At 34.8% G+C, this 26,934-nt stretch overlaps 1 protein-coding gene across 4 annotated transcripts in view; it reads right to left on the reverse strand.

Annotated features, from left to right (window-relative positions):
* Positions 1-26,934, reverse strand: part of ERCC6L2 (ERCC excision repair 6 like 2) — a 144,510-nt gene that overhangs the window by 65,271 nt on the left and 52,305 nt on the right. For all 4 annotated transcript variants that reach the window (XR_004277737.1, XM_032308950.1, XM_032308952.1 and 1 more), the window contains 8 exons: positions 17,782-17,943; positions 17,176-17,383; positions 13,511-13,651; positions 12,379-12,492; positions 10,904-11,023; positions 4,769-4,840; positions 4,007-4,152; positions 1,421-1,516 (listed from right to left, as the gene is read on the reverse strand). Coding sequence is in view for 3 of the 4 variants with exons in the window: in XM_032308950.1 (XP_032164841.1) it covers positions 1,421-1,516; positions 4,007-4,152; positions 4,769-4,840; positions 10,904-11,023; positions 12,379-12,492; positions 13,511-13,651; positions 17,176-17,383; positions 17,782-17,943 (1,059 nt within the window). In the remaining variant the exon portion in view is untranslated. The remainder of the gene's footprint in view (positions 1-1,420; positions 1,517-4,006; positions 4,153-4,768; positions 4,841-10,903; positions 11,024-12,378; positions 12,493-13,510; positions 13,652-17,175; positions 17,384-17,781; positions 17,944-26,934) is intronic.

A 26,934-nucleotide genomic window follows, 5' to 3' on the forward strand; every position in this document is an offset into this window, starting at 1 on the left:
TTTTCTCTCCTGCCCTGTCATTGTGTTCTAAAATAATCATTCCTTTTATTTTCCATATCAATCTCCACTTTCAGTCCTCTCCACTTTATTACTTAGACCTTGAACTGAATTATTTGGCAATAGTTGTAATTTCTAAGAATTTCTTTTTTTTTTTTCTTAAGATCTTATTTATTTACTTGAGAGAGAGCTAGAGAGAGAGCGAGCAAGCAGGGGGGAGGAACAAAGGGAGAGGGAAAAGCAGATCCCCCACCGAGCAGAGAGCCTGATGTTGGGGTCATGACCTGAGTTGAAGGCAGGTGCTTAATGGACTGAGCCATCCAGGTGCCCCTAATATCTAAGAATTTCTATTTTTATCTTCTATGCACTTCTTTACATGGTGCCCCATTCTTATTTTATTTACTTCAGGGTCTGTTTCTCATCTTGGCCTTTTTCTTTCATACTGCTGGTTTTATTAAACTATCTTATAATTCTTTTTTTTTAAAGGTTTTATTTATTTGAAAGAGAGAGTATGAGCGAGAGAGAGAGGAGAAGCAGACTCACCTGCTGAGCAGGGAGCTGGACATGGGGCTCGATCCAAGGACCCTGGGATCATGACCTGAGCCGAAGGTAGTCACCTAACCAACTGAGCCACCCAGGCACCCCCATCTCATAATTCTTAATTTTCCATTCATAATTACAAATGAGGAACTGGATGGACTGTATAGGAAAGCTGGTCTGGATTTCCAAACAGGTACATAGCTCTATTTAATCATTCCCCCCTTTTTGCGTTCCACAGAGATCTGGGATTACTTTAGGTTCAGCTCTGCTTTATGATCTGGTCCTAATGTCCACTGCAAAATCCTTCGTCAGTTTGATTCCCCACTTATTTATAAAATTTATGAAATAAATCTTTCACATTTGATCAAGGGGCATCTGTTGTAGGCCAATTCCTCTTTATATATGGAGTGTAGGAGAGGAAATCGTTTTAGGATTAGCACATTAATTAATTTCCCACAATTCCATCTGGTCTCTTTCTACATCCTATAGTTGCTGACCCCAAGCTTGAAATTTCTCTGTGCTCTCCTACTGACTTTGGACTGTGGCTTTTCTCTGCTGGTTTCTTGATTATACAGATTCTGTTTATGTTCTGTCTTCTAGAAGTTTCTCAAAACTTCTGATCTACTAGTAGTGACCTTCCCTCTCTTCCAGCAGTATTATGGGTTTGTTCCTTCTTAAACCAGTCCTGTCATAATAATGGGATTTGGGGATGTACAGAAAATAAACTGCTATTCTCAGGCTGCCATTTGGATTCAGATTCAGGGTTATACAATTTTTTTTTCACAAGGTTTTCTCTATCTTCTAATCATAGTAGCAATCTAATAGAGTCAAAAAGGAATATTTTTAGATAAAAAGTACTTGTTAAATTTTGTCAGTATTATACCTGTCAATTGCTTGAAGATCATTGGCTGGATTCCAAGTAGGATCAAATAATACAACAACATTGGCACCAACAAAATTGAGGCCTAGTCCACCAGCCCTAGAGGAACCAGAAAGGGGCATATTAAAAGAGCAAAAACATAACTGTTGCCCTCTAATTCAATTGTGCCAGGTTTCTGTAACCAAATGTAATGTAATGTTATTACATTAACATCATAAAAATAAGAAGATTACAACACAAACACGCCAAAACCAAAATAGCTATGGAATATCATTTTTCTACCATTCTAGAATATCCCTTAAAAAAACTGACCATTAAAGCCCACATAAGTAGGTTGTGCTGGTTTTTTTCATTTTTTTGGCTATTCAAATACTATGCTATACAATTCTCCTCACATGCATTCTAAAAATTCTAAGAATAGTCCAGCTAAATAAAGCAATATACACATTTTTAAAAGTCAATACAGGAGTAGATACACTTCTTATTCTTCCTACTAAGTGCAGCTAAAAATCCCTGGACATCATATATAAAATAAACATAAGACTCAGAAAGGTAGAGAGAACAAAGACATGCTAGGGAGTATATGAACTTAGGAATGATATGGCAATGAGCTCTCCAGCTGTCTTTTTGCCTAAAAATCCCAGACCGGGTTCTGAAGAAACCAGTATACTGGAAATGCCAACAGTTGAGACAAAAAAGCCCCAAGAAAAGCCTTCTTCCTTTAGCCAAAGAACCAGGGAACGTAAAGCCTTTTAAGACAGAAAAATGTTAGATAATAACCAGCCTATTGTAAACACCATGGAAAAAAAAAAAATCTATGGTCCCACTCCCAACCTGGTCAGTAAAGGCTGAGTGAGGAGATTAGATCTCCACCCTTGCCTTAATGGGGTGCCTCTCATCCACACCCAGAGGGTGTCAGAGAAAACAGACTGAGGAGCTGGGGATGTTCCTTTACGCTCAGCTATATCCAAATCCCCTCTGTGATGTCAGTGGAGGCTGTACCGAACATTAATGAAGTGCCTCACTCTTAGGATGTCAACAGAAGCCAAGCAAGAAACATGGATTCCCATCCCTATGTGGCTGGCATGGCATCTGCCTAAAACAGAGGGGAAAAGCCCCACGGTAGATAAGCTCAAAATTAAAAATTACAAAATGTGTGAAGAAACCATCCACCATAAGCAAGAGCCGAAAGAAAAACAAACAGAAGGATTAGCAGCCCCAAGTAAAGGAGTTAGCAGAGCAAAAAATGCCATTCAAAAAGAGATTTTAAAAAAATTAAAATTACTAAAGAAATGAAGGCTAAAAACCATAAAGAACAAAATATAAGTAAAAACAATTAGGCAGATCTGAAAAATATCACTAGGACTTTTAAACATGAGAAAATGCGGTCTTTAAAAATTCAATGAATGGGTTAAGTAACAATTTCTAATATAAAGAGATAATTAGGAGCTTTCTGGTAAATCTCATCAAATTAGATGGTGTGAGCAGAAAAGGACTGAGAGATGACTGCTTGTCATGGGAAGTTCTGTACTATTTGAACTGTTGTTGAAGTTGAGTCTGAAAAACATTATTTAAGAAATCAAAAATGTTTATTATATAGGAAATTAAGAATGCTTGTGTGTACTTTATAAAACTTAACTGAAGACAATATTCTATGTTATTTAATGCTCTGTGGGTAAGGAAGTGCTCATGTGAGAAAGTATTTCTTGATTCATTCACAGGAAAATGAGAATCTAGAACTTTTCTCCTTATGACTTCATTGCAAGAATATGAGAATAACTTAGTTCTCAACAGTGGCTCACTCATCATAAACATGATTTTATTTCTCATTTTAAGTAATTATTGTGTTGACTTTTTACATTTTACGTATGTTTGTTTTTAAAGTCCTCTGAAATTCTTTTTGAAAGATAGTGGGGGCAGATCTATAAAATACTTACATATTAGATGTCAAAGTAAGGATTTGTTACTCCCAAAAAGGGATTATTATGTTTATATTGGCTTAACTCTTTCTCTAAAGTGTGTATGTTCTTTAAAAGGTTTTATTGAGAGATTCATAAATAGGTGTTACAACTGAATTAACTTCTATAAAACCTATTAATGTGGAGTTGCTGAGGATGAGGTAGGTAGACAGAGGGAGGAAGTACCAGGCCCACTAAGCCCAGTGGACTCTCTAGGGCTCCTTGAGCACAGTTTAAAAATACTGCTACACATGATTCTCAGTTATATGATTAATAACTTGATTATTCAATTAAGTCTGGCTGTTCTGACCACAAGACATGAATAAAAACACTATCACAGAAAATTCCTGGGAGGAAACATCCATTTCTTTTGATTGTTATCTTTATAAACCCAGACATATAAGGAGAATTCAGTGATGATAAGAAAATTGAGAGAAAAGGTTAGGTAAAACTCAAGATATTGTTATTTCAGTCATAATTAATAGCATTTTTGCTGCTTCTCCTTAAAGCCAAATAAAACAAAGCAATAGAAGCATAACCACTGAAAATTAGTCCAGTAATAATTTTTAAATTACCCTAAATCTTAAAAGCAATTAGATAAAAATCAAGTTATCAAATTTTATTTTCTTACATTGTGGATACTAGGCAAATGTTAACATCTTGTGTACTGTTGAACTCTTTCACAATTTTGAGTCTTTCTTCTGATTTCGTACTTCCATCAAGTCGTCGGTACTCAAGTCCAGCCGCCATACAGTATTGCTGCAGAACATCAAGCAACTACAGAAAAGATATGAAGAAAGGCAAAGACAAATTCATGGTGTAATAAGTTTCATACAGTTATAGAGATAAGATTTACTAAGTATTAATAATTGCTGCTTACAAATTCTTTCTTACAATTATAAGAGCAACAAATATATTCCTGGCTTCTGGCTAATGTATTTCTTCCTATTATCCTGAAACTGACTCTAAAGTTCACCAATGCTTGTCTTAAAAAAAAAAAAAAAAAAAGAAAAAAATCAACCTTTTAAGGAAAAAAAAGAAATCAAACTTTATTTTTTTAAACTAAAACTAAATAAAAAGAAAAGTATTGGCCAATTTATGTAAATAACTTTCATTATTTGTGCTATTTTCCAGGTTCTAAAATCTCTTAAGTGTCTTGAATATTTTAATTATAGCAAAAACATAAACAGAGAATTAAAAATCTATCTTTGAATCTGCTATTTGACAATAACCTTGGTATCTTTGAGATTTAAGCGTCTTCTGTTTTAAAAGTTGCTTATCTCACTATAGTATGTATAGGAGAGAAAATGTGGCTGGACACATATGTCTCTTAGGCTTTGTGCCTCAGAGTTAGTGCTGGGCCAATCAAGAATATACTTCAGAAGAAACTCACCTTGGTGGAAAAGGAGAAAAGAAGTATTTTATCTTTGTTTTTCCTGCAATGATTTAAAAGCTGCTGAAGGACCTGGAAATGAACCACAGAAATCAACCACCAGTGAAACAGTTTCAACTAAAAGCACACTTTATACATATAAACATCACTTGAGATTTTCTTAAAAGTTATTTTTATACAATATAACCTCACTCCTCTTTCCTAATTCCCTTCATTTTTGCCAACTTAGAGAAATATAGTATTAGATATTACATGAGATGTTATTCATCATCATATTGTCAATAATGAGGTAAGGTTCCCAAAGACTTTTGTTTCATCTCATCTGGTTTTAATAAAAAGGAAGCATTTTAGATTATGGGATGCATTTAAATGAATTAATTTAATTTCTAAAGCACACTTTCTTTATACCTACAATATGTTCAGAAACTAAATTACAGAACAGCATTCCTTTTAGGAAGTATTTAAGTTTTTTCTAGATAGATGTAATGAAATGTGTTTAATTACATTTAAGTTCTAAAAGTCTTGATATTTATTTTCTTAAAATAATCAGTCACATATATACCTCTTCTCATTTTATCCCTTCTGCTTCTCTATTTACAGTAAGCCCTGACTTCCAGACTTGATTTTAACCTCAAAATGTCAATAATTTGCCCTCATACACAGTGCTTTTAGGGATGGAGCAAATAATCCAAAGCCTATTTATAATAGTAATACTGTTATTTTTAAAACAGGCATTTCAACGTCTGGCAATGACAGTTCCAGAACACTGTGGAAAAGTAATCCACAAAGGAAAGAAAAGGAATTTTCTGAACTAAGCTTAAAATTTTTCTGAATTATGCAACAAACACTTCAGCAATTTTGTTTATTCACTGATAAGCATTTAAACTTAAAATAAAAAATTATAAGCAATATAAGAAACATAAGATACTTTCAATAGTTGACTAAGAGAAGACACTGTGCTAACTCTGACCCCTGCGTCCAATCCCTCGGAAAAAGCCACAGAGTTAAAAAGAAAGCTACTCAGATAACCAATCAAATGGTGAATAAAAATGTCACAAATCAGGTAAACATAATTTTAATACTTGCAGAACTTACAAAGTAAGCTTTGCATTTATTTGCAAAATAAGCTTTGCATTTACTTTGTTTTTTAATAAAACAACTGATTCTATATAAAGTATGTGCATTAGAGTTTCACATAATACATTAGCTTTTTAAAATTAAAAAACTTTGCTTTTTAGAGCAACTTTGGATTTATAGAAGAATGGAGTAGAATATACAGAGAACTCCCAGAGACTTCATTCCCCCATCTTGCACTTCTGCCCCTCTCCTGCACCCAGCTTTTCCTATTATTAACATTTTGCATTAGAGTGGTACATTTGTAACAACTGATGAATTAATAAATTATTATTAATAATATATAATCATTAACTATTATTATTAAATCATTATTATTATTAACTAAAGCCTATTTACATTACCTACATTAGGGTTCATTCATTGTGTTGTACACTTCATGATTTTTTACAAATATATAATGACATGTATTCATCATTACAGTCTTACACAGAACAGTTTCACTGCCCTAAAGATTCCCTGTACTCCCTCTATGCATTCCTCCTTTCAAACCCCAGGCAACCACTTATCATTTTACTTTTTCTACAGTTTTGCATTTTCCAGAATGTCATATAGTTGGAATCATACAGTATGTAGCCTTTTAGACTGGCTTCTTTCACTTAGCAATATGCAATTAAATTGCCTTGTGTCTTTTTGTAGCTTGATAGTTCATTTCTTTCTATTACTGAATAGTATTCTATTGTCTGAATAACTGCAATTTATCTATTTACCTACTGAAGGACATCTTGGTTGCTTCCAAGTTTTGGCAGTTATAAATAAAACTGCTATAAATATCTGGGTGCAGGCTCTTGTGTGAGATTTTTAACTCATTTGGGTAAATACCAAGGAGTGTTGTAAATAACAATGTTCACAGCTAAGAAATCTTGGACCTAAATCTTCTCAAATTAGGCCTAGAGATGAACATGACCCCTATATGATCCCAACAGCACTAAATTGGGTTTCCTGAATCTTTTTCCCCCACCCCCTCACAGTAAGTGGCCCTGTGGTATTTCCCAAGGGAAGGGAAAATGAGGGTTCTTATCAGGGGAGTAAGTTCAGCTTGTGACCATCCATTGGAATAGAAGTTGAGATTAAAAAAAAAAAAAGAAGAAAGACCTTAACATATAAGAGAAAGAGGCTGAGTTCATGAGTGTAGCTTTGAGGGTATGAAGGGTACAATAAGCATTACATCAACAAACAAATTACAGCTGCAGGCTGATGAATAATAAGAAAAGCATAACCTGTATCACCTGAATTCAAGACATACATGCAACTTGGATTTCTTAACTCTCCCAGAGGCAATAGGTTATATGCTTATACACTTTGTATCACTAAATCATCAGATGATGTTGACAATCAGATGATGATACACAATCTTAAAAATATAACCCTGGGTTATTACTATCAGTCTCCATCTTGTTGGTGTTCTCTCACAAAACAAATAAATGACAGGCTTCTTTCACATATACAGACACCTACCCAGCCTCTAGCAACATGCTTGCTTTTTCCTTTCTAAAAATCATAACAAAAATTAAATGTAATAATTATTTTAATCAGAAAACTCCAATAGGGGGCGCCTGGGTGGCTCAGTGGGTTAAGGCCTCTGCTTTCAGCTCAGATCATGGTCCCAGGGTCCTGGGATGGAGCCCCACATCGGGCTCTCTGCTCAGCAGGGAGCCTGCTTCCTCCTCTCTCTCTGCCTGCCTCTCTGCCTACTTGTGATCTCTGTCTGTCAGATAAATAAATAAAATCTTTAAAAAAAAAAAAAAAAACTCCAAGAGTACATTTTAAATCGTATGTTGAGTATAAGAATATAAAATGTAGAGTTATAAAATTCATTTAATATCAAGAGTAACTTTTTAGTGAAGAGTCATAAAAAATGCAATTTAAATATGTAACAACAGATAATACAGTTTTCACAGGAGGCCATGATTTCTGGCCTGGGAAACAAGGGGATAATAAGTGCTCAGATCCAAATTAATTGAGGTTTTTACATTGTTTTATTTAAAAATAAGGTCAGCAAAATGGATGACAAAAATAAACTATTCTTAGGAAAGATTGTTAGGAAATTTACTATTGTTAGGTTTGAATTATTTATTATGATAATAAATCATAGAATATTCTCACTAACACAGACTTATTTTAAAAATATACAACTCTTGGGCGCCTGGGTGGCTCAGTTGGTTAAAGCCTCTGCCTTCAGCTCGGGTAGTGATCTCAGGGTCCTGGGATGGAGCCCCGCATCGGCATCATCAGGCTCTCTGCTCAGCAGGGAGCCCGCTTCCTCCTCTCTCTCTCTCTGCCTGCCTCTCTGCTTACTCGTGATCTCTATCTGTTAAATAAATAAATAAAATCTTTATATACAACTCTTAACTAAGTGGGTATAGAGAAAATACACCTCAACGTAATAAAGGCCATATATGACAAGACTACAGCTAACATAACACTCACTGAAAAAAACTGAAAGCTTTCCCTCCAAGCTCAGGAACAAATCAAGGATGCCTCTTCTTGCCACTATTATTCAACATAGTACTAGAAGTCCCAGCCAGAGCAATTAGGCAAGAAAAAGAAATAAAGGCATTCAAATGGGAAAGGAAGAAGAAAAACTGTTCCTATTTATATATGGCATGATCTTATATACAGAAAACCCTAAAGACTCCACCAAAAAAACTGTTAGAACTAATAAATTCAATGAAGTTGTACAATACAAAATCAGTCTACAAAAATTCATTGTCTGTCCATATACTAATAAGGAAATATCAGAAGAAGAAATTTTAAGAAAACAATCCCATTTACAACTGTATCAAAAAGAATAAAGTAACTAAGAATACATTTAACCAAGAAGGTGAAAGACCTGTACACGGAAAACTGTAAGACATTAAAGAAGACACAATTAAATAAAAAGGTATTCAGTGTTCATAGGTTGGGAACTAATGTTGTAAAATGTCTAACTGTTCAAAGCTTCTATAGATTCAGTGTAATCACCATCAAAATTCCAACAGCATTTTCCACAGAAATAGGACAAACAATACTAAAATTTGCATGGAACCACAAAAAAACCCATATAGTCAAAGCAATCTTGAGAAACAGCAAAAAACTGGAGGCATCACACTTCCTGATTTCAAACTATACCACAAAGTTACTGTAATCAAAACAGTATGCTGAGATCATGAAAAAAAAAAAACAGTATGCTATTATAGAACAGATAAAGATTAACGAAACAAAATAGAAAGCCCAGAAATGAACCCACATATATACAGTCCACTAATTAATGACAAAGGAACTAAGAATATACAATGGGGGAAAAGAGAGTCTCTTCAATAAATGGTGCTGGGAAAACTGAATAGCCTTATGCAAAAGAATGAAACAGATCTCAGTAAGACATCTGCACCCCCATATTTACTGAACATTGTTTATAACAGCCAAGATGTGGAAAAAAATGTTAAGTGTCTGTTGACAGATAAATGGATGAAGAAAATGTGATATATACATGTATCATGGAATATTGAGACATAAAAAGGAAGGAAACCCTGGCATTTGCAACAACATGAAGGGTAGTATGCTAAATGAAGTAGAAGAAAGAAAAACAAATATCCTATGATCTCACTTATATGTGGAATCTTAAAAAAAAAAAATGCTTGTATTTATAGGTACAGTGAATAGATTGGTGATTGCCAGAAACAGTGGGTGAAGGCAGGCAAATTGGGTGAAGATGGTCAAAAGGTACAAATTTCCAGTTGTAAGTCCTGGGGATGTAATGTACAGCAACTGTATTACATATTTGAATGTAAAATGCTGTATTACATCTTTGAATGTTACTGAGAGTAGATCTTAAAAGCTCTTATCGGGGCGCCTGGGTGGCTCAATGGGTTGGGGCTCTGCCTTTGGCTCGGGTCATGATCCCAGAGTCCTGGGATCGAGCCCCACATCAGGCTCTCTGCTCAGCGGGAAGCCTGCTTTCCCCCCTCTCTCTGCCTGCCTCTCTGCCTACTTGTGATCTCTGTGAAATAAATAAATAAAAATCTTTAAAAAAAAAAATTTAAAAGCTCTCATCACAATAAAAAAGGCTATGTATGGAGATGGATATTAACTAAATGTATTGTGATAACCATTTTGCCATATACTCATATCAAATCATTATGCTGTACACCTAAAACTAAAACTAACATAGTTATATGTCAATTTATCTCAATAAAAAAATACTTACACAAGTTTTTAAGGTAATATTCTTGGTTTTTATTTTAGTTCATTGAATTTAGAGGTCCAAGCAAACTAAACTATGAGTTTATATAAATTAACTGCTAAAAATATCTCCAAGATTTTAAGAAAATGACCACCTGATTACTTAAAATCACTTATTTATTTAGCCAAAAGAAGTAACTTACTTTCTTCTTAATTAAACTATAATGCTGGGAATTGTTTGGTAATAATCTCTGAATCCATAAATAAAGATTCTTCATAGTTACTAAAGAGTTAAACAAAGTGACTGCAAAAAGGCTGGAAGCTATCAGCAATTCATGCAGCTGTCACAGGCAATGCCCCAAGGCCTGGGTCATGGCTGGAGAACCTAGCCTTATTTTTCCCACCCTCCCTCAGTAGAACAGCATCTATAGGTCAGTTTCCTAGTGTACAACAAATGCTCCCTTGCTACAACTGACACTTAGCAACTTTCCAATATAGATTGGCAGAAAATTCAGTCTAGACATAGATAATCTCCTAAAACATTTGAAGCTAAGCTATTATATATGTGGCAACAACATACATTTTTAAGAGGGCGTATATCTCATAAATCAATAAGGAAAGTCTGAAGTATATTTGATGTAAGCAATAATTGAGAACCTACTGCATGCATGGTTCATTGTAAGTTAGTAAATGATGATACGGCTACATCAGTTGTCTTTGGCCACAGTCTCTTCTGAATGATTGGGTATCTTTCTGATTAGTTAGTGCCTCCATCATACCACTGATAAATATTTTGTGTATCACACTTATGTGTGTGCAGCCTGAAAGAAGAGCACTTACCTTCATTTTACCACTGTATTTTGGATCAGAAAGGGTTTCAAAAGCTGCATCTTTGCTTTTCTGCACAAAATCTGGGAACTTGGAAAATACCTGATCACATATTCTTTTGATAAGTGTTTCCTTAGGAGGAAAAGATAGAAGAAAAGAAATTTCAACTGAACACATTTAAATTGAGATTGTTTATGAAAACATTCTATTTAGAAGGAATATATTACTTTGAAGATATTATCTTCTCTAAGTCAGACTAATAATTTAGAAAAAGTTAAAGTGATAATATTAATTATATATGGCTTTGATGAGTTCTGAAATGATAAGACTAATAATTTTATCATTATTCTTTTTAATCTCTAAGTCAAGGACTCAAATACTTCCCAAAGAGAAAACAGTACTATCAAAGAACAATATTAAATGCTTATTAGATTTTAAAATTATATTTGAACAGCATGAAGACTATAACACAAAAAGAAAATATAAAATTATATTAAAAAAGCCTTAAAAAGCAATAAAAAATAAGCCTTAAAGACTTCTTTTTATTTATGTGTGCTCTAGAATAAGATACAATTGAAATGATCAAAGTATATGATTGCATTTATTTCTAAACTTTGAAATTGCTGATTTTTGCCAACTTGGGATATAATCCTAATATTTAATATACAGATTACTGTAAATGCATTTTAATCCAGTAGGTTGGATAAATGGAGTTAGATACACTATTAATGGAATGAGACTGACTCATCAAATATCTTACTTAGTAATTATATCATGTTAGGAAAACATGTTAGGAAAACAAATACAGCAGCACTAACAGAGGCATAAAAAAGGGTTATTATTTTGACTTAGGCTTCAGTTTTCTCTTTAAAAAACTTAAAGAGCATATACTTCTTTGACACCTAAATTAAAACATGAGCAAGTTAGTTTCCTCTTCAACTACATATAAAAATAACTTAAAGATACTTGGCTATGGCATTTTATTTTATTTAATTTAATTTTATTTTATTTTATTTTAAGATTTTATTTATTTATTTGACAGACAGAGATCACAAGAAGGCAGAGAGAGAGAGAGGAAGGGAAGCAGGCCCCCTGCCGAGCAGAGAGCCTGATGCGGGGCTCGATCCCAGGACCCTGAGATCACGACCCGAGCCGAAGGCAGCGGCTTAATCCACTGAGCCACCCAGGCGCCCCATAAGAGTTTTTTTTTTTTTTTTTTAAGATATTTATTTATTTATTTGACAGACAGAGATCACAAGTAGGCAGAGGAGATAGGAGATAGGAGACAGAGGAGGAAGCAGGCTCCCTGCCGAGCAGAGAGGCCGATGCGGGGCTCGATCCCAGGACCCTGAGATCATGACCTGAGCCGAAGGCAGAGGCTTTAACCCACTGAGCCACCCAGGCACCCCGGCTATGGCATTTTATAGCAAATACAAAATCCTTATATCAAATAGCATCATAAAGAAATGTACAAAACCAACTCAAACCTGGTGTTTGGAGGTGCCAGTAGACTGCAGTAGTGCAACATGGTTGGCTACCTTCTGAAGGACGGCAAGGTAACTGAAATACAAGGTTTTCACTGTTTCACCATGTGAATTGGTCTGTAACCAGAAAAAAGAGAAAATAAAAACACGCAAGAGACTAACACAGCTATGTAACAAGTGATTTCATAAACTCTATCGCTCACACTAATGTTTATCATCTGGGTCACTACTGGCACAATACATTCTGAGAAAATGATGGTCTGCCATTATGTAAAAAGATTCATGAATCACTTCATGTAGACTCACACTTTTGGTGATGTTTTTAATAAAAGAGGGGAGAAAGTCCTCATTCCAGAAAGCATCTACCCTCATGATACATAGTGGTAGAGAATGCTGCCATAAGAGGTTCCTGCTAATAAAAAATGGCACAGGGGCAGGGTCATACTTCACTGTCCCTTCTCTATCCTCTCCTTTATATTCCAAGGTGTCCGAGGAAACTGTGCTATTATGAAAAAGTGACGTCGTTAAAAAAGAGCAAAACAAATGAGAGATGAAATAAATATCAATCTAGATAAATATTCAGGGTCCCTCGATGTACATGGGTATTTGATAGATATCTTGATACTAAAACAGAGAGGTGAAAAAAGGGGCAGGAAATACAGATAGAAAGTTAAAAAATATAAACTAATATTTGTTGCTAAATAAAAATAAAATACTTTATTATACTAATACACAATTTTGATTAATTAACAGTCTATCAGAACAGCATTATAAGCCTGCTGTCAAAGACTAAGTTTATTATTGAGAAACTTCTGGAAATAAGATGAAGTCTCAAAATGAAGTAGGCTACTTCTCAATAAAAGCTGAAAGGGAGGATATCAAATTGAAGGTACTAGTTTCTGAGAGCTACTGAAAAACCAGTTTATTGGAAAGATATTTGAATATTATATTTTGCTATGACTACTATTTGATATTGCAAAATACTTTTGAAAACTATTCCTTTTTGTTAACTTGTGGCTTCTAAAGATAAAGAACTGAGAAAAAGTTATTTTATCTGCTCCTTACCTCTGACACTGGAATAGAGAACAATGTAATCAAAAGCAAGATATGAAGATAACCACCCAGAAATGCTTGCCTTATAACAACAATTTCTCCTTTTCCGGCCACTGCTGCAGCTACAAGGCTCAGAAGACTGAAGTATCAAAGTCATATCTTTTGTTTCTAGTACTGTTTGATAGACAGCTTTCTGAAAATCTGTCAGAGAACAATATACCATCTGCCAAGATGAAACACGAAGAATTATTGGTACTTTTTTTAATAGCAGTAATAATCACAATGTACACCAGATTTTAAAGACTGTAAGAGTGAAAACTGTTTATAAGCTATTATTCTTTTAGATACATTATTATGACCCTAAAGTATATAAATAACTCTATTTTCAAATAAATCTCATAGAGTTTGTTTTTCAATTGAAAGGAATCAAAATATGAAAAAACAAGTGTTTTCCTTATATATTTCTAAATATATTCTGGGTCTTTTCAGGGTTTCATACTATTAGCCCATAATGCAAGTAAATTACTACCGTTTCGGTCAAATAAAAAAACTAGATACGGAGGGGTGCCTGGGTGGCTCAGTTAGTTAAGCAAGTCTGCCTTCAGCTCATGTCATGATCGTAGGGTCCTGAGATAGAGTCCCACATCAGGCTCCCTGCTTAGCGGGAAGTCTGCTTTCCCTCTCCCTTTACCTCTCTCCTCTACTTGTGCTCTCTCTCTCTCTCCCTCAAATAAATAAATAAAATCTCTCTAAAAAAAATTAAAAACTGGATAAGAAGAAAAGGGAAAACTTTAGAACAACAATATGAATAGTACTTACTCAATTTCTTAAAAACTTAGAAAAAAATTTAAGACAATTATTACCATTTGTATTATAATTTGTATTTGATATCCTACTATAAATTCATCTAAGATTAATAAAGGTAAGAATTAGGAAAATACACATAAAAGCAACTACAAGTTTCTACTTTGTACTGAAATTCAAAAAAAGAAGAAAATTTGATAAAATCATGCCACTAAGTTATACAGGATATAATTTATCTTATATTTCTAGTAGCACCAGAAATTGGTAAAAGTCTTCTAGATGTAGCTGTATGTAACCAGGTCATAAAACCCATAATAAGATTTTGAAAAATGTGAATAAAAAGGAAAAGCCTTCTATTTATAAATACTTATATGTCTATATCTCTAAAACAGGCTATTACAAAAAATATGACAAATTCTTTTGATCGTTTCTTTTGGTGTACAGAAGCTTTTTTTAGATTTTATTTATTTATTTATTTATTTATTTATTTGACAAAGACAGCAAGAGAGAGAGAGAGAGAACGCACACGTGCACAAGCAGGGGAACAGCAGAGGGAGAGGGAGAGGCAGGAGCAGTGGGCCTGATGCAAGACTCAATCTCAAGACCCTGGGATCATGACCAGAGCTGAAGGCAGATGCTTAACGACTAAGCACCTTAGGGTAACAGAAGCTTTGATGTCCGATGTAGTCTCACTTTTTAAAAAAAAGGTTAATTATTTTAGAAAAAGAGAGAGTGGGGCTGGGGGTTAGTGAGGGGCAGAGGGAGAGGGAGAAAGAGTGTTAAACCGACTCCACGCTGAGCACTGAGCCTGACACAGTTCAGCTCAGCTCGGTGTCATGACCCTGAGATCATGACCTGAGCTGAAACCAAGAGCTGAGCTGAAACTTAACCAACTGCACTATCCAAGTGCCCCATAGTTTTACTTCTTAATTTTGGTTTTGTTGCTTATACTTTTGATGTCATATTCAAAAACTCATCACCAAGACCAGCATCATGGAGCTCCTTCCCATTTTCTTCGAGTTTTATACAATTATGACTTGTGTTTTAATCTTTAATGCATTTCCAGTTAATTTTTGTAAGTGGTGTAAGACTGGTGTCCAACTGTATTCTTTTGCATATGAATATCCAATTTTCCCACCACTTATTGGAAAGAGTATCCTCCTGTCTTACTCACTGAGTATTCTTGGTTCCCTTGTCAAATATTAGTTGACTGTATATGTGTGGGTTTGTTTCTGGGTTCTCTATTCTACTCTGCTGATTTATGTGTCTGTATTTATGCCAGTACCATACTGTTTTGATTACTATAGCTTTGTAACATAGTGTGAAATCAGGAAATGTGATACCTGCCAACTTTGCTGTCCTTTCTCAGGATTGCTCTGTCTCTTTTGGGATCTACTGTGCTTCCATACACATTTTAGGAATGTTTTTTCTATTCCTGTAAAAATATGCCACAGGAATTTTGACAGGGATTGCACTGAATCTATACATGGCTTTGGGTAGTATGGATATTTTAGCAATATTAATTCTTCCAATCCACGAAAAGGGGTATCCTTCCATTTTTTGGTGTCTTTTCAATTTCTTTCATCTTAACAGTTTGCAGTGTTTAGGTCTTTCACCTCCTTGGTTAAATTTATTCCTAAGTACCTTAAAACATGTAGTAACATTTACTAAACAATTCTCACATGCCACACACTTCAGAGCAACCATGTAAGGCAGACACTGTTATCATCATTTTTTTAAAAATAATTTATTTATTTATAACACAGAGAGAGATCACAAGTAGGCAGAAAGGCAGGCAGAGAGAGAGGGGAGGGAAGCAGGCTCCCTGCTGAGCAGACAGCCCGATGCAGAGCTCGATCCCAGGACCCTGAGATCATGACCTGAGCCAAAGGCAGAGGCTTTAACCCACTGAGCCACCCAGGCACCCCTCATCATTCTTATTTAACAGGTAAAGAAACCAAGGTTTGGGAGACTTAGCAAATTGCTCAAGGTCACAAAACTCCTAAGTAGGGGAGCCAGGATTCAAGTCTACATTATTTCATTTCAGAGCCCAAGTTCTAAACACTTTGTACACAATTCTCTCTTCATATATATATAGTTACTGCTCCTAGTGGACAGATAACTAAATAATATATGTAAAGTTATACAAAATATTTTTTAAAATGGGGGTTCATTAAGGACTCCAATTAAACAGTAACATTTTCTTTAGATCAAAGAGTCAACTTGCCCAACTTGTATATTTTCCTTTCAAATCTACTTTTTAAAGTAATAATCAATGGGATATCCTCGGATGAGAGAGTATCTAATAGTATTGCCCATATTTGGGGCATTAATTAAGCTTTGTTCATAGTAATTTATAGAACCTTTATTCCATTACCTGAGTTAGAAGAACCACAAGATTAAAAACTATAAAAGATGACCACTATATTTTTAAACAATTGACAGAATTTAATTGTAACTTTCCTAAAATTCTTCAAATTAAGTTAATTGTATAACTATAGATAACATTCTAAAAGAAACAAACCTATAAAAGTTTTTTATCACTGAAGTCCTATAGCTATTATTAAGGTCTCAAAGAATTCATGGGCAAAATATATGAAGGGCAAAATATGAACAGAAGATAAATTAGGGAGAGAGTTCTTCTTTCTTCAGTGAGAAAGAATTATACCAAAAGCATTCTTATAAAATAAGAGAAATGAATTTAATGTATACTAATAAAAAACCTGTTAGCTAACCTGTTAGATTGGGCTGAATTAGTGCTTTCTGAATTTGCATATAATAATTCTTTTCCACACTGAGTAAAAGGCAAAAAATTATATTCATAAAATACCACAGGAGATAGATTTCCTCTTAAAAAAATTTTTTTTTCAGAAAAAAATAAAACATGAGAAATTAATAATTAAATAATGGTAAGTTAATAATTTAAAAAAATGCAATTCTCACCCGGTCTTCCTTCTTAGGCAACTGATCCTTGATTAGAGCCTTGGTACGCCTGAGAAACCACCCAGACATCTTTTTCGCAAGCCTTTGCATGGCCTTTCGGCCAGTGGCTAGTTCTCTTTTTGTTGCTGTGTGTCTCTGACCATGTTCTACTGGGTCAGAAAACTGCTTCTTGAAGTGGATCCTACTACCTAAAAGTCCTGGCACAGCCCTTTATAAAGACAATTTAAAAAATATGACAGCTTTATTAAATTATCTAAAAAGACACACAATGACTTCTTTTTGCTTCTAAGAAATATACTAAGTCACTTGTTCGTGAGTGATAACAATAACAAAATGCAAGGAAAGAGAATGTTTTTTCTTTATGACATTTCAGAAAATAACTCTAAGATGACAGAATTGGTTAAGTAAGTTCAGTTATTTACCTCAGGGACAAAGAATAATATATAAAGATAGGCATTCATGGGACTCTCTATATACTGTGTTTGGGACAAACACATCCATAAACACACACAATTTTTTTAGAAACTATTAATTAGCAAACAAGGTAATATTAAGTTAAAGAAATATGAAAAATTTTCCAAAACGGACAAATTACTTTTCACTCACCAGTCCATAACACACCACAGTTCTTTCATGTTGTTCTGAAGAATGGTTCCAGTGAGGCCAATGCGGACATTACATTTCAAAGCTTTCATAACTTCTGTTATTCTAGCCTTTGGATTCTTGATTCTATGAGCTTCATCTACAATGACAGCCGACCATTCCAAACTGCAAGGTGAGAAAAAAGTGGGGAAATGTTGAGAAAATTTCTCTTTTTTACTCTGTATCATGTTTAGAGAGCAGCTTTCTCTACCAAAGCTGTAGAGTGTTTTCCCTATTCACTCTGTGATGACTCCATAGGATTCTCCATTAGGGCAATGGTTGTGGGTTTGGACAACCCATAAAAATAAAATGTGTAGGAAGACAAAGGGCATAGATTCTGTTTAATGTTGGTGGAATGAAAAAGTCATTTAAACATCACTAAAATGAATATTTAGAATCAATTTTTACCCCAGTAGCAATGAGCTCCCATAGTAGTGAGTCCACTAAAACAAAATAAAACAAAACAAAGCCCCATGGAGAAATGATTGATTTCAGACATGCAGCAGAGGAAATAATGAAGAGCCAGAAAACACAGATGTAGCCATAGACAAATGAGGGAATGTCCAAAGGACACAAAAGCCAAACTAATTGGAAAATTTGAGCATCATTAAGAATAATGATTGTAACTCAATATAAAACACTGAATAAATATAAACCCCAAAATTCTAGGGAAAAAAATTAATTTAGATCCTAACCTCACACTATAAACAAAAATAAACTCAAAACAGAACACAGTCCTAAATTTAAAAGTCAAAACTTTAAAACTTATAAAACATAGGGAAAAAATCTTGTGGATTCTGGGTTAGGCATAAGTTTCTTAGATATTACACCAATAAAAAATTTTTTGATAAGTTGTACTTTATTAAAGTTTAAAACCTCTGTTCTTCTCAAGAAACCATAGGAAAATGAAAGACATGCTACAGACTGGGAGAAAATATTGGCAAATCATAATCTGGTAAAGAGCTTATATACAGAATATATAAAGAATTATTACAACTCAACACAAGTTAAAACAATCCAATTTTTAAAATGAGTAAGATATTTTAATAGACAGCTAACCAAAGAAAATATACAAAGGACATATAAGTACATAAAAGATTCTCAACTTCTTTTGTCATTAGAAAAATGCAAATTAAAATCATAAGATACTGCTACCCATTTGAATGGCTATAACCGTAAGAAGATTGACAATATCAAGTGTTGACAAGGATATGGAGAAATGAATCCTCATACACTGTTTTTGGGAAAGTATAGTTACTTTTCTTTTTTTTTCTTTTCTTTTCTTTTCTTTTTTTTTTTGGTGCAGCTACTTTTCTAAAACAATTTGTCAGTTTCTTAAAAAATTAAATATCTCCTAACACCCAGCAATTCCATTCCTAAGTATGTGTCAAAAAAAAAAAAGACAAAATTTACATCCACACAAAGACTTGTACATAAATGTTCACAGCAGCATTATTCATGACAGCCAAAAATTGGAAACAATCTAAATGTCCATGCACTGATGAAGAGATAAACAAAATGAGGTATATACATATAATAGTACTATTAAGCAATAAAAAGCAACAAACTATTGAAATATGCTACAACATGATGGACCTATGATGTTAAGTGAAGGAAACCAAACACAGAAGACTACATAGTGAGTGATTCCATTTACATCAGATTTCCAGAAAAGGCAAATCTATTACAAAGACAGAAAACAGATTGCATTGCTTGAAACTGGAAATGGGACCATAGATTGACTCGAACCAAAAAACTTTTTGAGGTGATAGAAATGTTCTAAAACTGGACAGTGGTGATAATCGCAACCATATACATTTACTAAAAATTATTCTATACTTATACTGGGTATATTCTATGGTATGTCAAATCTACTTCATTAATCCATTAATCCACAGTGACACTCAAAAAAGGGGGAGATGGAAGGAAAACTTTGCTATTATTATAGATGACCATTATAGCAACATCTTAGTCTGAAAGTTGGCCAAAGAATCAAGCATTTGCCTTGCTTTTTTGTTGATATTATAGTTAATTCCTTATTAAAGGAGACTGCCAGTTAAAAAGTGTAGAAGAAATTATAAATTTAGGAAAAAAACCCAATAAAATAACGGATAGAGGCAAGAATAATTTTTGTATGCTAATACTGCTAAATAAAAGAACTGAAGGATCAGAATATTCAAATACTGGCAAAGTATCACCATACAAATTACTACTAATTGTAAAAGGAAAAACATAACTTTATAATCTCTGATGTCCATTTCTTTAGCCTGTAGGACAAACTTGGCACCATTAATAGTGAAACAAGCTGACAATATCTCCTGAAGTAATGTAATATGAAGCCCACAGCCTCACTTATCAAGTATTCTTATCAAAAATGTTTAACCTGGGGATGCCTGGGTGGCTCAGTGGGTTAAAGCCTCTGCCTTCGGCTCAGGTCATGATCCCAGGGTCCTGGGATCGAGCCCCATATCGGGCTCTCTGCTCAGCAGGGAGCCTGCTTCCTCCTCTCTCTCTGCCTGCCTCTCTGCCTCCTTGTGATTTCTGTCTGTCAAATAAATAAATAAATCTTAAAAAAAAAAAAATCTGTTTAAAAATGTTTAACCTGAATCTAATTAAGACTTTAGACCAAAACTGGCTTATAGAAACATAGATGCTAAAGGAATACACTATTCCCTGCGAAAGTAAATAGATGAAGCTAATATTTGAGATACCCTAAAAGACAACTGGCCTAATCCCCTCAAAATATTGTATAATAAAAAAGTGCAGTTGGGGGAATGTCCCAGATTAGAAGGGACTAAATAGATTTAATCAACAAATCCATCATTTGAACATTTATTAAACCCTGCTTTGGAAATACTGGATTTTATTTTACTTTAAGAGTTTATTTATTTATCTGACAGACAGAGATCGCACATAGGCAGAGAGAGGAGGAAGTAGGCTCCCCATGGAGCAGAGAGCCCAATGTGGGGCTCCATCCCAGGATCCTGGGATCACGACCTGAGCTGAACGCAGAGGCTTTAACCCACTAAGCCACCCAGGCACCTGGAAATACTGGATTTTAATAATATTTTGAAGATAAGTAAGGAAATTTAAATAGCTGTTAATTTTCTTAGGTGTGAAATGATAACGTGGTACAAGAAAAAATATAATTAGTTTTAGGAAATCTATGCTAAAATATTGAGATAATATTGTCACGCTATATACAACTTCCTGAAATGACTCAATACCACCACTGTACATAGACTTAAGACACACATGTATTAACAGATTTTGCCAACATTTGAATACACACACACACACACACACACACACACACACACACACACAAACTGGTGAATATAGGTGGTAAGTATATAGATGTTCATATACTGTTACTTCAATTTTTCTATAGGTTTGATAATTTCTTAATATAAAGTTGAAAAAGAACAAAAGAACAAAGAAAAAGGAAAAAACGACCACAAAATTTTAGCACCTGGGAAGAAGATGGACAAGATGACTTAACAAAAGCAGAGAAAGCAGTAGCTATGCCAGTAGTGGAGAGAGCCAAAAAGTAATCTGATTCATATTACTGAGGTCTTAAAAAGCTAGGAATTGGTGGTATCAGATGCCTCTGGAAATTGGAGTTATGTAAATGTTCAAGTCTAAGAAGCAATTGGATCTCCTAGATAGTAGTCCCTACTCCATAAAATAGTAAGCAAAAGAGGGCAAAATCCTCATTTTCTTAAGAAGAAATCAGTGTTGAAAACTAAAAATTAAATTAAAATTAAAAGTTGTAGTATAAAAATGTTCTTTAGAGATATGGAGGTAAATGTAGGAAGATAAGTAAGAGAATTGAAGGTAGTTGTGTCTGAAGAAGGGTTTATAGAGGTGGCAGAAAGGAGTGAATTGCAGTTTTTTCATATTTGGTTCTTTAAATAATATACATATATAACTGATAAAAATAAAAGTAAAGCAAAATATAATAATAATAATAAAAAGAGATACAGCTCACTCATATAGTGTGTTTACTCTGGATTATCTATGATCAATGTTTAATCCTGTTCTATCACAAAGTGCTATTCTCACAAAAATTATTTAATATTTGATCACAGCATAATATACAAACTTGTTGAATCACTATGTTGTACACCTGGAACTAATATAACATGTATGCCAACTATACTTCAAAAAAAAAAAGAAACCAGACTGCAGCAACTCTAAAACAGGATTACTTAATATTTACTCAAATAAAATATAAATTATTTTGAACATTTGTCAAAATAAAGCCATTTGAACAAATAACAGAATGCTATATATAACAAACACTGTAACATTTAACTTTTCAATTTTACACAGAAATCTGGGACACATACCTAGAAAACTCCACTTAAGAATTCTTATTTAATATTTGTAACAATCACAGAAAATAACTACTTAACAAATATTTATTTAGCAAGTATTATGTGTTGGAAGTGTAATAAGCACTGAAATACAGAAATTATCCTACACCAAAGTCCTCACAGTCTAAAAGGGCAGACAATTAAAAATTAAAATATGATTGATGTTATGATGAATGAATATCTCACTGATATTTATGTAAGTGCAGACCATCTTTTGGGGTCATATAAAATATTAAATAAGAGCATAAGTTCTGGAGTTAATTGGTCCAAGTTTAAATTTCATGTCATGTAGGCTTTGGTGAGCTACTTAACTTCTCCCCACCTCAGATTACACTTATTTTTCTGATCACATCCATAAAACAGGAGCAGGCTATTAGCTTCTAAGTGAGGTAAAATCAAATTCTAGAGCTGACAAAAATGGAAGCCCCCCTTACTAATAATTATATATAATGTAAATGGACTAAATACTCCAAATAAAAGGCAGGTTATCAGAATGGATAAAAAAGCAAGATCTATCATTAACCACAATGGCTCATTTTATTTTATTTTATTTTATTTATTTTTTATTTATTTATTTTTTATTTCCAGCATAACAGTATTCATTATTTTTGCACCACACCCCGTGCTCCATGCAATCCGTGCCCTCTATAATACCCACCACCCGGTACCCCAACCTCCCACCCCCCCGTCCCTTCAAAACCCTCAGATTGTTTTTCAGAGTCCATAGTCTCTCATGGTTCACCTCCCCTTCCAATTTCCCCCAACTCCCTTCTCCACTCTAAGTCCCCATGTCCTCCATGCTATTTGTTATGCTCCACAAATAAGTGAAACCATATGATAATTGACTCTCTCTGCTTGACTTATTTCACTCAGCATAATCTCTTCCAGTCCCGTCCATGTTGCTACAAAAGTTGGGTATTCATCCTTTCTGATGGAGGCATAATACTCTATCCCCAGGGGTACAGGTCTGTGAATCACCAGGTTTACACACTTCACAGCACTCACCAAAGCACATACCCTCCCCAATGTCCATAATCCCACCCCCTTCTCCCAAACCCCCTCCCCCCAGCAACCCTCAGTTTGTTTTGTGAGATTAAAAGTCACTTATGGTTTGTCTCCCTCCCAATCCCATCTTGTTTCATTGATTCTTCTCCTACCCACTTAAGCCCCCATGTTGCATCACCACTTCCTCATATCAGGGAGATCATATGATAGTTGTCTTTCTCTGCTTGACTTATTTTGCTAAGCATGATACGCTCTAGTTCCATCCATGTTGTCGCAAATGGCAAGATTTCATTTCTTTTGATGGCTGCATAGTATTCCATTGTGTATATATACCACATCTTCTTGATCCATTCATCTGTTGATGGACATCTAGGTTCTTTCCATAGTTTGGCTATTGTGGACATTGCTGCTATAAACATTCGGGTGCATGTGCCCCTTTGGATCACTACGTTTGTATCTTTAGGGTAAATACCCAATAGTGCAATTGCTGGGTCATAGGGCAGTTCTATTTTCAACATTTTGAGGAACCTCCATGCTGTTTTCCAGAGTGGCTGCACCAGCTTGCATTCCCACCAACAGTGTAGGAGGGTTCCCCTTTCTCCGCATCCTCGCCAGCATCTGTCATTTCCTGACTTGTTGATTTTAGCCATTCTGACTGGTGTGAGGTGATATCTCATTGTGGTTTTGATTTGTATTTCCCTGATGCCGAGTGATATGGAGCACTTTTTCATGTGTTTGTTGGCCATCTGGATGTCTTCTTTGCAGAAATGTCTGTTCATGTCCTCTGCCCATTTCTTGATTGGATTATTTGTTCTTTGGGTGTTGAGTTTGCTAAGTTCTTTATAGATTCTGGACACTAGTCCTTTATCTGATATGTCATTTGCAAGTATCTTCTCCCATTCTGTCAGTTGTCTTTTGATTTTGTTAACTGTTTCCTTTGCTGTGCAAAAGCTTTTGATCTTGATGAAATCCCAATAGTTCATTTTTGCCCTTGCTTCCCTTGCCTTTGGCGTTGTTCCTAGGAAGATGTTGCTGCGGCAGAGGTCAAAGAGGTTGCTGCCTGTGTTCTCCTCAAGGATTTTGATGGATTCCTTTCGCACATTGAGGTCCTTCATCCATTTTGAGTCTATTTTTGTGTGTGGTGTAAGGAAATGGTCCAATTTCATTTTTCTGCATGTGGCTGTCCAATTTTCCCAGCACCATTTATTGAAGAGGCTGTCTTTTTTCCATTGGACTTTCTTTCCTGCTTTGTCGAAGATTAGTTGACCATAGAGTTGAGGGTCTATTTCTGGGCTCTCTATTCTGTTCCATTGATCTATGTGTCTGTTTTTGTGCCAGTACCATGCTGTCTTGATGACGACAGCTTTGTAATAGAGCTTGAAGTCCGGAATTGTGATGCCACCAACGTTGGCTTTCTTTTTCAATATCCCTTTGGCTATTCGAGGTCTTTTCTGGTTCCATATAAATTTTAGCATTATTTGTTCCATTTCTTTAAAAAAGATGGATGGTACTTTGATAGGAATTGCATTAAATGTGTAGATTGCTTTCGGTAGCATAGACATTTTCACAATATTTATTCTTCCAATCCAGGAGCATGGAACATTTTTCCATTTCTTTGTGTCTTCCTCAATTTCTTTCATGAGTACTTTATAGTTTTCTGAGTATAGATTCTGTGTCTCTTTGGTTAGGTTTATTCCTAGGTATCTTATGGTTTTGGGTGCAATTGTAAATGGGATTGACTCCTTAATTTCTCTTTCTTCTGTCTTGCTGTTGGTGTAGAGAAATGCAACTGATTTCTGTGCATTGATTTTATATCCTGACACTTTACTGAATTCCTGTATAAGTTCTAGCAGTTTTGGAGTGGAGTCTTTTGGGTTTTCCACATATAGTATCATATCATCTGCGAAGAGTGATAATTTGACTTCTTCTTTGCCGATTTGGATGCCTTTAATTTCCTTTTGTTGTCTGATTGCTGAGGCTAGGACCTCTAGTACTATGTTGAATAGCAGTGGTGATAATGGACATCCCTGCCGTGTTCCTGACCTTAGCGGAAAAGCTTTCAGTTTTTCTCCATTGAGAATGATATTTGCGGTGGGTTTTTCATAGATGGCTTTGATGATATTGAGGTATGTGCCCTCTATCCCTACATTTTGAAGAGTTTTGATCAGGAAGGGATGCTGTACTTTGTCAAATGCTTTTTCAGCATCTATTGAGAGTATCATATGGTTCTTGTTCTTTCTTTTATTGATGTGTTGTATCACATTGACTGATTTGCAGATGTTGAACCAACCTTGCAGCCCTGGAATAAATCCCACTTGGTCGTGGTGAATAATCTTTTTAATGTACTGTTGAATCCTATTGGCTAGTATTTTGTTGAGTATTTTCGCATCTGTGTTCATCAAGGATATCGGTCTATAGCTCTCTTTTTTGGTGGGATCCTTGTCTGGTTTTGGGATCAAGGTGATGCTGGCCTCATAAAATGAGTTTGGAAGTTTTCCTTCCATTTCTATTTTTTGGAACAGTCTCAGGAGAATAGGAATTAGTTCTTCTTTAAATGTTTGGTAGAATTCCCCCGGGAAGCCGTCTGGCCCTGGGCTTTTGTTTGTTTGGAGATTTTTAATGACTGTTTCAATCTCCTTACTGGTTATGGGTCTGTTGAGGCTTTCTATTTCTTCCTGGTTCAGTTGTGGTAGTTTATATGTTTCTAGGAATGCATCCATTTCTTCCAGATTGTCAAATTTATTGGCGTAGAGTTGCTCATAGTATGTTCTTATAATAGTTTGTATTTCTTTGGTGTTAGTTGTGATCTCTCCTCTTGCATTCATGATTTTATTTATTTGGGTCCTTTCTCTTTTCTTTTTGATAAGTTGGGCCAGGGGTTTATCAATTTTATTAATTCTTTCAAAGAACCAGCTCCTAGTTTCGTTGATTTGTTCTATTGTTTTTTTGGTTTCTATTTCATTGATTTCTGCTCTGATCTTTATGATTTCTCTTCTCCTGCTGGGCTTAGGGTTTCTTTTTTGTTCTTTCTCCAGCTCCTTTAGGTGTAGGGATAGGTTGTGTACCTGAGACCTTTCTTGTTTCTTGAGAAAGGCTTGTACCGCTATATATTTTCCTCTCAGGACTGCCTTTGTTGTGTCCCACAGATTTTGAACCGTTGTATTTTCATTATCATTTGTTTCCATGATTTTTTTCAATTCTTCTTTAATTTCCTGGTTGACCCATTCATTCTTTAGAAGGATGCTGTTTAGTCTCCATGTATTTGGGTTCTTTCCAAACTTCCCCTTGTGGTTGAGTTCTAGCTTTAGAGCATTGTGGTCTGAAAATATGTAGGGAATGATCCCAATCTTTTGATACCGGTTGAGTCCTGATTTAGGACCGAGGATGTGATCAATTCTGGAGAATGTTCCATGTGCACTAGAGAAGAATGTGTATTCTGTTGCTTTGGGATGAAATATTCTGAATATATCTGTGATGTCCATCTGGTCCAGTGTGTCGTTTAAGGCCTTTATTTCCTTGCTGATCTTTTGCTTGGATGATCTGTCCATTTCAGTGAGGGGAGTGTTAAAGTCCCCTACTATTATTGTATTATTGTTGATGTGTTTCTTTGATTTTGTTATTAATTGGTTTATATAGTTGGCTGCTCCCACGTTGGGGGCATAGATATTTAAAATTGTTAAATCTTCTTGTTGGACAGACCCTTTGAGTATGATATAGTGTCCTTCCTCATCTC

The sequence above is a fragment of the Mustela erminea genome, chromosome 12 (assembly GCF_009829155.1).
Source record: "Mustela erminea isolate mMusErm1 chromosome 12, mMusErm1.Pri, whole genome shotgun sequence".
NCBI lineage: Eukaryota > Metazoa > Chordata > Mammalia > Carnivora > Mustelidae > Mustela > Mustela erminea.